Raw genomic sequence first — 13,088 nt, forward strand, 5'->3', positions numbered from 1 at the left:
ACCTTTTGAATTTAAGGCATTCTTCCTGCCTTATTTCAGGCATTTGGATTTCCCTCTGTCTATAGTAAATTGACTTCCCTAACTAAATAACAGCTAAATAGGAATAGGTTAAAATGAACAATTCTGTCAAAGCTTGTCAGGATCTGAATGAACACATCCTTCAACAGATAGTATGGAATGATATTCTTAACCTTCATTTGTTTCCAGATCCCCATTGACAACATGACTAATGAGATGGAGCAGAGGGTGGAACCTCACAACGATTACTTCAGTACTCAGTTTCTATTGAACTTTGCAATCCTTGGTACCCATAATATCACAGTTGAGTCCTCTGTAATAGATTCAAATGGTATTGTTTGGAAGACTGGGCCAAAAACTACCATTTTTGTTAAATCCCTTGAAGATCCATACTCACAGCAGGTTCGCCTTCAGCAACAGCAAGGACAGCCAGCATCGCAGCAGCAGCAACAGCAGCAGCAACAGCAGCAAAGAACAGCATACTCACGGTTTTAATCCTCAGAAGTGCCATTTGCTTTTAAGGGGCCAGCTTAGTAATATCTCACTTTTCTTGGACATGGCAGATGTCACTTTTTTTCCTTTTGATGTTCCTGTCAGTTTTGTACTCTGGGCATTTTTACATGTGATCCTGACATGGTGCTGGGAACTTTTAATTAGTGAGCCACGCTAGTTAAAAGTGCCCACGCATCATGTGTATCAGTGGCAAAATTGGGTAATACACGCTTGCACTGAGAGTGTTTTATTTCGTCATTTTATCATTGCGGAGATGCGCTGTACCACTGATGCATGAGGCAGAGTGCAGCAATTTATGTGCTTCAGGAGACTTGAGTAATCGGGTCTGCTCAGTACAGTGTGTTGGAGCAGGATCCCTGCATGTGTGTAAGTGCCCAATGTTCTTAGTTGCCATTGTTATTGCATTCCCATAGCTAATCATCAAGGGGCAAATTCAGGCTCCAGAATAAATAGGTGTGGCTCAGTTTAAATGGAGAATTGCTCTTTTTTTTGTATAGTGGGTCTTCAGTTTGGGAACCTAGCTATATATCCTTTTCCAACACCAGTTGTACAACAGTTTTGGAAATTAGCCAGCTGGGAGGCTGTCAAAGTTATCTGGCTAGCATGTTTCATTGTCATCTTAGGATATGGACTCTGCTATGTACCTGCATGCTGCTTCCAGATGGATTCTGATGTTTGGAATCTCTCTTGAGCCACTAATGATACTCAGATTTTTCATACTATTAATGCTAAGCAAAGAGGGCATCTCTCAATGTGTAGCAGTTGGCAGGAATGTCCAGGCATCCTTTCAGATGATATGCTATTAGTTTTGTGGTTTAAGCGGAAATATATTGGCATACCAGCCAACAGCATTTTGTCTGATGTTCATGTAGCACTGTGTGTGCGCTTGTTCTCTCAGTGCTATATATAAATGTCCTAAAGGGATATCAGCTGGAGAACAGAGATTTTTTTTAAAAGGACAGCACAGATTTAGCAGTGGAAGCAATTTGGTTTGTTCCTTAAGCAGGAGAACAGAATTTTTTTTATATTTCATCTTTGTCTCCATTTCAGAAACTTATTTTATTTGTTTACACAGGAGGAAAGAAGATGAATTTACAAGTTACCTGTTTTATCTTGAACTATTTGCTTTAAAAAATGGACTTATTAAATGGCAGAGCTCTGGTGCTTGGCAAGTGTGATCTTTGGACTATGTTGGTCAGTTCAGTAGGTATTGTGGAAGAATTTCACTAATAAATAGCTCTCCTGTTAGTTGGTTTGTACTCAGTTTAAAAATATATCTGCTCACAAATACACCTTTATTCCTTACCTGAAACCTAGAAAAAGGCCCAGAGGGCTAAGCCCAACCAGTGTTTTTGTCCTTAGGAAGTGCATCACATTATATATATATGAAGCCTAGCCTTTATGAGTAATACCTGCTCAGTACTCCAAATGAAACCTGGAACTATGTCAAGGATCCTGCCAGTGTTCTGGAGGAGGTTTTTTCCAGGCTCCAGTTTTGGCAAATAATTTAATTGCTGTGCAGAGGAGGAGGTATGTTTCTTGTGACCTGCTTAGCGGTGAATTCCTATTATACTCATCACTGGCATATTTGGGTGTCTTTAGGTCCTGTATGTTATCCTCACTAGTTTAAAATACTGATGTGCAGTTGTTCATCAAAGTTGTCCTCTCCAAGACAGACTTGAATGCAGTCTTTGTCTGTGTAGATGGGCTTTACTGCTGTAGTTGCCCAGCCATTTTTTTTTAATGGATAGAATATAATAAAAACTTTTAAAACCTAAGTCTGCTTGCCATACAGGAATGAAGAACAGGGGCCTGTTACCCATTTTTCTTAGACAATTACAGAGCTTTCTTGGCTTTTGATTTTTTTGGAAAAGAAAACCTGAATTAAGCATGGTTGGTTGTGATCTCGCAAGGGTTTTGCAATTTGTCTTTTAATTTCAAAGCATGAAAGAAATTAAGTGCATCAGAAGAAGCAACTGAATCTTAAAAAGGTTTTTTCAAGGAAATGGGAAAATTTGAACAGGGTGTCTGACTCTTGTTTATGAATGCTGAAAGAAGTGGCTGATAAGTTTGGTGAAAAGGAAGTGCACTTTCCTGACATATGTGCTAAAACCACACCATGGTACTACACATCAGAGTGAAGTTACAAATATTAGCCAGTCAGACTGCCAAAAGCTTAATTCTGAAGAGCGCTGTTATATTGATGTCAATGGCACAGTCCATATGGTCTCATCACCCTAGAGTTCATGTACTTCATAGTTGTAAGGAACCCATTCTTGGGACATTCCTCTGAGAAAAAATATCTTGTCTTCCTTTTCCATCTAGGCAAATTGAGGCCTAGAGAGAGAGGACCTGCCTGTGCACCCACACAAAGTTTGTGGCAGTCAGGAATTTAACTGTTTTTAAGTCTCATTCCCAGTGCCTGCCTGCCTTCCTTCCCACAGTGGAAACAGTAAAGGAGGAGCACCAGAGAAAAAGGTTAAGCTATTAATTTCTTACTGTAAATAATGAATGTTTGTTTCTCTCATGAAATTACATAATATACTGACTGAAGTATGTGACAACAGCGTAACTGAACAGCCAAGAACTGAAATTGCCACAGGACTTGCAAGAAATTAGTTGTCTCTTTTTTTTTTTTTTTTTTTTTGGATGGGGGGGCTAGAGGGGGTTTTTGTTTTTTTTTTGTGGTGTTTTTTACATTGTACAATTACATCTGTGAATGTACTAGGAAAATTTACCCACTAATAGCTATGGTCTAAAACTGAATGATCTGCAAGGCAGTAAGATTGACCCAATTACGTGCAGAATAAGACTGTATTTTAAAACATGTATTTCTTTTTCTCGGAGACAAGCTTGTTGATCTGATCTGACAATGCCTTCAAATGCAAGGCACATTTGAACCCTGGTTTGGGTCCAGGCAGATCAGGCCTGAATGCAATATCTGGGATCAGAGGCCAATTTCTTAGTAAATGCCCTAGAGTAATAGTATTTTTTTGTACTGTATTTGGGGGGGGGCGGGGGGCGCTTCATGATTACAGTGATACATGGGACGTAAATGATTGAGGAGAGAGAAAACAGGAATTTCACCAAGTAATAAAGCAGGAGCTGCAAGTGAGGAGAACAGTATCATCAGATAAAATTACATGGAAACAGGATGTCAATTTTTGTTTCCACCCTCAGCTGAAATGTTGGTTTGTTGATGCAGCAAGAACACCAGCTCATTTGCCATTGAATAAGTCATTAGGTTTTACTTGGTTAGGATTTTAGTCCTCTCGGATTGCTGAGTTTAAGGATTTTCAGTGTCTAGTTATTTCTTAAATATTTTTTTCTTAATCTTGTAACTGGAGGGAGAGCAGCTGGCTCCCTGCCAGCATGCTCATTGGCTAGCTGTCAGTCTTGCACACAACTTTGTCCATGTTGCCACCATGTGGCAATGAGGACAGGGCTGTTGTGGAGGTAGCGGGGGGATGGAGGGTATGGATGACTAGCTCATTCATAACACACAGCTGGATGGTGAGGTGGCGGTGGTGGTGTTACCATCTTTTATTTAAAACTAATGTGTAAAACAGGTTTAGTAACCTTTAAGAAGTGTTGGGCTGAAATAAGGGTCCGAAGGTAGGACATTGCTTATGATGTGGCTGCTGTTGTCTTCACTCTACGCCTCTGCGGCTGCCGCATCACTTCCTGCTCTGTATCAAGGGCTGCTCTTTTCGTCTCAGTCCTCTACTTCAGCTTCTGCCACTCCATTCCCATCACTAAATCCTGTTGCCACGGACTGCCACAAATGGCAAATTTGGTGACAAGACATGTGGTAAGTGGATATGAAAGAGCAGGGAGGGCAGGAGTGGCAGGAGGTGGCGCTGCAAAATGTACAGAGCAGTGTGGTGAAGGGGGATGTGCCAGGGTAAACTCCAGTGCAACAGACAGGGGACCTGGGGGTTCCCCCTCTGTGTTTGCACTGGTGTCTCTGAGACCACTCCTGCTTATGATGCTGTGTGGTTCTTCCTGCCATTGAATCACAGATATTGCAGCTTTATGGGCTGAACGTAGTCATTTGCTGGGCTGGATCCAGCCTGCAGGCTCGTAGATTGCTGACCCCTGGTCTAGAACATTTGCCTAGGAAATGGAAGAGCTAGGTTTAATGTTTGTACCTGAAGAGGTTCAAACACGCATTGCCCACCTCCAAGGAGTGTATCTTAACCTTTGGACTATAGGCAAAGCTGGGATGGCAGCACTTTTCTCTCTTCATTTTGTGGCTGTGGAGCCAAAATGCAAAAATCTTGGGTCTAGAGGCGAAGCAAGAGGGGGCTTGTAGTCCAGTGATGAGGGTACTCTACAGGGACAGGAGTCCTGGTGTGTGATCCTTGCTCTCAGAACTGTGTATGCATTTTGGATTAGTAAGTGGCTATTCTCATGTTAAGGTACAGTCACCAAAGTCTGCATACACACACACATGCACATGCTGTTTTGTCTTGCACCATATGTGTGTGTGTGTGTGTGTACTGTATATAGTGAAAGACAAGACAGTTGTTGCTCCAAAAGAGAACTCAGAATAGGATTAAATGCTTTTGCCTGGAGAGCATATTTCCAGAGAGTGATATATCTGTGAGTTTATCATTGGGGCAAAACAAAGGTGGTAAATCCATTTTTCTTTCTCTGTAAAAAGGGAAGCATGACACAGTGATCAAAGCCATAAGGGTAGGGGTAAGTGGGGCTAGGTCTTGTCCTTTCAGTCTTGTTGAGCTTAAGGAAGACATTCAACCACTGTGTACCTCAGTTCTGACATTTGTAAACCTGGAAGAATTAAACTCTTCTCATGTTGGTTTTATACAGCAGAATTCATTGGCTACCATGTGAGTCTTTGCTGCTATAGAAGTGCAAGGTGTTGTGGCACATACAAAATAAAAAGGTGGGCTTTTTATTTCTTCAGCACCGAGCACAATGAGGTCCTGATTTGTGACTAACATCCAGCCACTAATTCAGTGCAAATAATAGCAAACTTGGCATTGCTTTCATTATCCTCAGCTGTGGAATTGGGAATAACACCCTTAAAAATTAAAACAGTGTTTTATTTAAAGAAATGTCACTAACGTATCTCTTAATTTGGTTTAAACCTTTTAATATAATTTTTGGAGGCCTTTATGTCATTGCCCTGAGCCAGACCCTCCGAGTGTTTTTGTGAAAATAACATGGTAAATGGTGGTTGTATCCGTTAATACTAGTGACTACATGTGTGTAGTTAGTGATAGTTTAAACAGTGACAAGTGACTTGGAGAGAGTGGGTACATTGTTTTGGAAGTGTTTTAATGGCAGCTAACTCCTTAGAGGATACAAGTGAGTATCTGCTTATGAAAGGATTGAGAGGGTGAGAACTCTAGTGCTCTGCTTTATCGCCTAGGGGGCTTCTCCCCTGGGTGCTGTTCCCTTCTTACCCTTCCTTTATCGAGAGCTTCTACCCATTCATGCTCAATATCACAAGTTTTATCCCTTAATCAGCCAGTTGTCAACTATAGCATAATACCTCTTTCCTAGTTCATTGAAGCTCTTGCCTATCCCAATTCCTGCTTCTTCCTTCCCTGCCTCCTCCCACACTGGGATAAGCACAGGCCTCTTTGAATAGCTTCTGCTGATATCAAAATTGGTTGGGATTGTGAAAGCAGTTTCGAGTAGTTTGCTACTACTGCTTCCAGTGGCTGGGGGTGCTTTTAGATGTTGATGCAATTATTTGACTCTAGGAGTTGGGATATAATGTGTAAAATAGATGTCATGAGAACTGTAATAGCATAGTGAGAAAGTCAGAAATTCTGTGTGAATGCTGTTAGTGTTCTTGGTATGACCTTCAAGCTGTTTGAGATTAGATGAAACCAGGTAGTCAGTCATTTAGCTGTTTCGTTGTTTTGGTGGGGAAAAGGAAAACGAAAGTTACCATTAATAAAACTCTGGGAAATTGCTATCATCAGTTCACTCCAGCAAAGAGTCAAGAGATCCCTTAGTTAAGAGTCACTCCTTAGTCACTTCAAGTCCAGGTAAGAGTCGCTCCTTTCCCACAACAAGCCTGGAGAGAAAGATGTTGCACTGTTACTAAGCCTAGTTTATATAATGGGGGCAGTCCCATCCAGAGAAATGGAGACTTGGCAGTGAATCCATAGCCCTGCCTTGTAAGATGGAACTTAACAGAACTGGGAGCACTTTGTTTGCTCTGTTGCATGGCTAGGAATATTGTCCCTCTCAGAATGATTTGGCAGATGAGATAAGAGGGAACAAAGTGCAACTTGGGTTTGTTTGGCCCTTAATGAGTTTTCTAAAACAACGCAGACATGGTTAGCCATCATAGTTAAAGCCAAGCTGCCAACTGGTTCAGTTCCACCCCCTACTTGTCATATCCGTTGTTGGTGCACAAGGCCTTAAAGGTGAAAAGGAGGAGCTAGCGGAACAGGAGAGCAGTGCTTACACTTACAGATATGCTAGTCAAAGCATTATAACCTGCTGGCAAGTGGTTTAGTACTCTAATAGCTCAGACTGATGCAGAGAAATTTGACAGGAATCAAATTTCCAGGTAGAAGCTTAAGTTTCCTATGTGGGGGATAATTGGAACACATAACTTGCCCTTCGTGTCATCACCATGAGAATAAACTCCTTGATAGATTTCCAAGCTAGACGGTCATTATAGCACTCTTCAAAACCATTGTACATAATTTATGCTTGGAGGGGACCAGGTCTATGACTCATTTGTGCCACAATGAAATATTGAGGTTTTCAAGGCACTTCAGTTACAGAGGTGGCCTGGCACAAGGATAGGGTCTACTGAGTTATGATATTGTTACCCAGTCCAGTTCAGTGAGAAGGAAATAGAGTCCAGTCTGCTTGAGAAAAAAGTGAAATTGTTTAAATAGATAGGTAAAAAAACTACAATAGTGGTCACCTTTTGTTAAGATGTATAGGACATTACTAAAACCTTTAAAATTCTACTGTAGTTTTTACCCAGCAAGCTGAGCCTTAAAATCAAAATAACTGTCATGTAGCAGGAAAGCACAACTGTGATAGAGGGATGATGCTTTGTGAGGAGAAGTCTGCAATCCATATTGCCCTTAAAAAAGTTCCTTATTATCGAAGAAGAGGTAAAAATATTCTCACTTCAAAATCTGCATTTGAAATCCTGTTTTTAAAACGTTTTGAGGGGACTATTTCTGTGAAATAAGGACCATATTGTCCTCTTTAATTCTGAGTACCAACAGTCAGAAGTCTCCATCACCAGTGTTCTTGACTGGCCCCAAAGAACACTGTGAATCATGTTCAAAATTACTCTTTTGCTTCTAGCTTTGTTGGCCTATCGTTGCATTGGCAGAATTTGCATAGGACTGACTGTGCGCAGAACTGAATGTGGTAATTTAAACCACAAGACAGATTGAGATGCTCATTGCAAATCTGACCTCCGGTCTCCCAGCTCCTGTTTCCTACATAATTAGGTCTCTGGCAGGTTGAGATCGGTTTGCGTATCTAATTCAAGATCTTTGTGTATAAAATTTCAAGTTGACTCTCTTTTCAGTCAGTGGCTTATATTGTTCACCCTTACAATGCGTGATGACAGCATACAAACGTAACTCCATTAATTTGCAGGTACTCTGTAATGGCCTTTTTATAGTAGCCCTGCAAGATTTTTACAAACATTCAGTTAAATGTTTGTAAAATTGCCAGAGGCTACAAAGGATCACACAACAAGTTTAGCCAGTCATATCTTTTGAGAATCAGATCAGTTGCAATTAGATTTACCAGAAGAACACTTTCAGCTGTTTGCATGGAGAATTAGGTATCCTTTTTTTCAATAAGATATAAAATGTAGAGGTTTCCCCATGGGGTTTTTTTTTTAAGAAAGAAGATTGGATCATATTCAGCTTAATGTAGGTAAACAGCACTTAAACTTTTCTGAGGCCTGACCTAGACCTGCTTTGATTCACTCTTGGGGTGCAGCATTGCCCAAGAGATTCGTCAGGAGCCCATTATTTTCTTAGCTTGCCCTGGACTCCATCCTGCACTGGGTAAGAAGGGTTCGGTCTCCAAGCAGTTGCTTACACTGGTCATGGTCTCATACCCAATAGGAAGATAGTTTCTGGTCCTAGGACACGGCCCAGAATTTGGAGCTCAGAGCTCTCACCTGAAATATGTACATCCGAAAAATACATGGTATTGCATGACATTTATGGCTAAAAGAAGGCATACTGAATCAGCTTGCTTTGTCTGAACAATTTCCAGCATGTCTTCATTGTGTATATCCTGTCCAAAAGTTTTGTGCTAATTGATGCAACAGTCCTCCGTGACAATAATAAGCTGCTTGTAATATGTAAGTATCCTGTTCAGTGCTGGTCACTGTGCTTCAAGAAGGATGTAGACAGGCTGGACGTGGTTCACAGAACAGCAATAAAAATTAGGGTTTAAAAAAGTTGACTGTGATCTTGAAGGAACTGAGTTTTAGTCTAGGCAAGAGAAGACACAAGATATGATAAATCCTCCAGTATGTTGATTATTTGTTAGAGGTGATTGATTGTTCTCCATGGCTACAGGGGGAAGGATGAGAAGAAATTAACTTAGTTTGCAAGACAAGTGTAGGTCAGATATTAAGGAAAACTTTCTTAATGGTGGGATGATGATACACCTGGAGTCAGTGCTACCTCAGGAGCTGGTACAATCTCTTTATTGGAGGATTTTTAAAAATAGGGTATACAGGTGTCTGTCACATGGTCTAAAGCAGGGTGCCAAGCATATGGTCTGCAGGTCAGGTCTGGCCTGTGGTCAGGTCCAGCTGACATGGCTGCCAGTACCTCACCATGGCAGCATTAATCCTCATGGTTTCAGCATGGCTCTGGAACCTGTGGAGTTAACATTGCTCACATCCCCACACTGGTGAAATCAAGGGTATTTAGCTGCCCCTCGTGACAAATCAATGGCAGTGGAAGGAGGTGGTGGAATTAGTGGCAATGGCATTAACTCCTTGGGTTCCAGAGTCATGCTGAAACAGTGGCTTTGGCAGCCTTGGAGATTAATGTCACTGTTTACCGGTTGTATGGCCTGTGGGAAGCCCTGCAGTGTGGATTCAGATCTGTCCTGTGGGACCCAAGCTTGATCCCTGAGCTAAGGTACTTGATCCTGTCTCAGTGAAGAGGGTTGGACCTGATGATTTCTGGAGAGTCCTACTTTTCTGTTATTTTAGCACTTGCCCTATTGTATACATCTTGTACATAGGCATGAGAATCACTGATGACAGTTTCCTTCTTTTCAGCAAACTGCATGCAGTGAGTCCAGACCTAAAGCAGTTTGAACCTCCTTAAGTCCACTTGATCTTCTGCTGCAGATGGAGCATTGAGAGCAGTTGATTACAACTAGATTTTTGCTAAGCTTCTGAAAACAGTCACTAAGAACATGTGCCTTAAAGGACGAGGTGGACTTAAGGGGCAACCTTCAAAGTTCTGTGTCTCTTGAAACTGGATGCTTATCTTGCTGGGATCCTATGACCCCAGCTGACTTCTTGCCCTTTGGGCAGGGGGCTGGACTCGATGATCTTCCGAGGTCCCTTCCAGCCCTGATGTCTATGAAATCTATGAAATCTTCCCTTGCAGCAGTAGGCATTCCAGCTTCTAACACAGAGCCCTATAAACTCAGAAAAGGTAGCCCTGCAAACTCAGAAAGAGGTGTAGGAGGAATGGAAATGCTTTTTGGAAGGATAGTAGTAATAGAGCATGCTGCAACTTTACCAGTTTAGATTAGTAGTGCCCAACCTTTGAGCCCTATGGGCCAGATGAGTGGTGAGGGGTCGGTCCATGGATCTGGTCAGTGGTCCCAATCTGGTGTGTGGGCCCAAGGTCCGATCCAGTGCATCGGGCTAGTCTGGTCCGTGACCCCAGCCCTGTGTGCCAGATTAGGCCTGGTCCTATGTGCCATGTTGCTCCCACAGTCCTGGCACAATGCATGGGACTGGGCCCCAGCCCCATGTGCAAAGTCTATATAGTCTCTCAGGGTTTGGAAATGTGGTGCCAGATGGCAGACCTCTGTGGATTGGATCTGGGCCATGGGCCATGGGCTGGAGGTTGAACACCGATCTACATGCATCTTTTAATCTCTTCACCTGATGCCTTTTTGTTGGGTTTTTTTGGGAGGGGAGGGGGGGAGTTGTTTGTTGTTTTGTGTGTGTGTGTTTTTTTTTTTGAAGCGTCATCTGTTCTGGTTATGGTAGGTTGGTAGATATGATTTGTATGTCAAGGTGCAGCTCCTCTGTAGTGAGATTTTTGTCAATGCCAACCCTTTTCTACTTTTTACTCCAAAGGAAAAGAGAACTATCCTTTGTTTTGGATCCTTTTTTTCTTTTAGTAATGTTAAAGTTTTTGTTGTTTTTAATCTATCTGGAAATTGATACTGGTTACCTAAATGCCCTCTTCATATGTAACTGAATTTTCCTAAGGGAACTCTAACAGTTGCCTATAAGAAATGGTTAACTCTGACAGCTGATGAATTTCTGATTCATTTTTTCTATAAGGTGCACCTCTACCTTTCCTTTTACATAAAACAAGCTTAGCAGAGAACTAGAGTAAAATTTTATTGCACCTTAAAAGCAGTGTGACAGACAGTACAGAGTGTAGCTAAGAATAGAATTTGATTCTTCAAACACATTACTATTTGCTGCCTTTTCATGCTATTTTTTAACAAAAAAGCTGGCTTTGCTCATCTTTTCATTGACTTCAGTAGGTTCTGGATCACATCATATGCCTGATTAAGTTCATGGACCCACAACCTTCAATTGGATCAGCATTGGTGGACCTTTGCACTTCACAAAGTGGTTTATGAAGTCACTGGAGTGCAGCACAAGGGCAAACATTCAACTCCTGAAAATGTGGATCTGTTTATCAGACTGAACTCTAGTTTTTTTTCTTACTGTGTATAACACCCCACGCCCTACACACATCACTATCTATTTAGAGTTTTTTAAATTATTGCATGCTGTGCCAAGAAGCAAGAGAGGGGATTAAGTTGTGGGAACACTGTTCATTTAACCTATTATTTTTAGTTGGCTGAGTATCAGGGGTACATTAACAGCAAAAACAAGTATTTATTTAGTGTTTTATATTTGCTCTTCAAACATTGACTGGTTTTTGATAAGAGCTTGCCAAACAAAGGTTAAATATTGACTTGAACTTGAAATCAGAGAACTGGTTTGAAGAAAATAATTTTGGGGGGTCTTTAAGAGGAGACTAGACACATACCTGACTGGGGTCATCTGACCCCAGCGCTCATTTCTGCCCAGGGCAGGGGATGGACTTGATCTGCTAAGATCCCTTCCAGTCCAAACATCTATGAATGTTTGGACGTACCCTAGGATCTTCAAGCCCAGAATCTTAAATCACATTTTAATGAAATCCCAAACCTAACTGTAAAAGGGCTAATTTTGTGGAAAAAGATAATGAGGGACCTCAGATTTTTTTTTTTTTCATTTGCCCAAGGTTGTAGAGTCACTAGCAAATAAGGTTACAGTGTAAGATGGGCTGATCAAAATAAGGCAAAGCCACTATAAACTGTGTAGCAACATACACAAATTTCTGATATTATTGTTCAGACTTGTTCTCTGTAGATAGAGGACCATATAGAGGACGCATGCTCTAATACTATCAATAGAACTTTATACCATTGAATTTCATTTTTAAATGACAAACTGTGAAAGAGTACAATAATCAATAAGTAGTAAATGTTAAGAGAGTTCCATGTGTCAGGGAAAGGCTGACATCACCACCTCTTTTGTTGTACTTTGTACGAACTGTTTTATAAAAGCCTTGCAAGTTGAGATTATATATAGCCAGCATGTCCTATAATTATCTGCAGAAATATGCCTCTGAAATAGGACTGACTTTTACAAACTAGCAATAATTTGGTTATGAGATTTTTATATTAAAATTTTACTAGCAAGAAGTGTCCAGTTAATGGTGCTGTTTTCTATAAAAATGAACAACTGCTTGATTATGATCTTGGGGACAGTAGTATCAACTTGGGAGAGAGGCTGATTGATATGTAACCTAGCGGGGGCCAGCCTTTTTGGCAGACATGCCACAAATTAGCCCCATACACTTCCCAAGTGTCACTCTGATCCCCTTCCCTTGCCTGATCTGCTGCTCTCCTTTCTGCTCTGTGCTTCCTCCCCAATCTGTTGCTCTAATTTCTGCGTTTTTCTCTCTGCTCCCTGCCCTATCTGCTGCTTTGCATTGTGCCCTGTTTCACACTGCTGCTTGTCTCCTCCCTGATCTGCCAGAGGGGACACGTACTACAGGTAGGCCACCCCTGATATAACTGATGAGAACTGCCAGCTCTTTAATTAAGGTTATTATCCATGGTTGTTGTTTATATCCATTGTTTATCAAACTGCACAGCATGATACACTTTCATGTCATAACTATTTAAATGTACCTGTAAACAGTCATCCAATTTTTGTTGGGCTATGTTTTATCTAACTTTAATAAATAGTCTATGACAACCTGCAATTTTACTTTTAATGAGAAATAAAACATCCTAAGGCAACTGAG

At 41.2% G+C, this 13,088-nt stretch overlaps 1 protein-coding gene across 1 annotated transcript in view; it reads left to right on the forward strand.

Moving 5' to 3' along the window:
• Positions 1 to 13,088, forward strand: part of INTS7 (integrator complex subunit 7) — a 54,962-nt gene extending 41,874 nt beyond the window's left edge. Inside the window, exon 20 of the mRNA XM_006028788.3 lies at positions 208 to 13,088. Within this exon, the coding sequence (XP_006028850.1) occupies positions 208 to 513 (306 nt within the window). The 3' untranslated portion in view covers positions 514 to 13,088. The remainder of the gene's footprint in view (positions 1 to 207) is intronic.

The sequence above is a fragment of the Alligator sinensis genome, unplaced genomic scaffold (assembly GCF_000455745.1).
Source record: "Alligator sinensis unplaced genomic scaffold, ASM45574v1 scaffold1277_1, whole genome shotgun sequence".
Lineage (NCBI taxonomy): Eukaryota > Metazoa > Chordata > Crocodylia > Alligatoridae > Alligator > Alligator sinensis.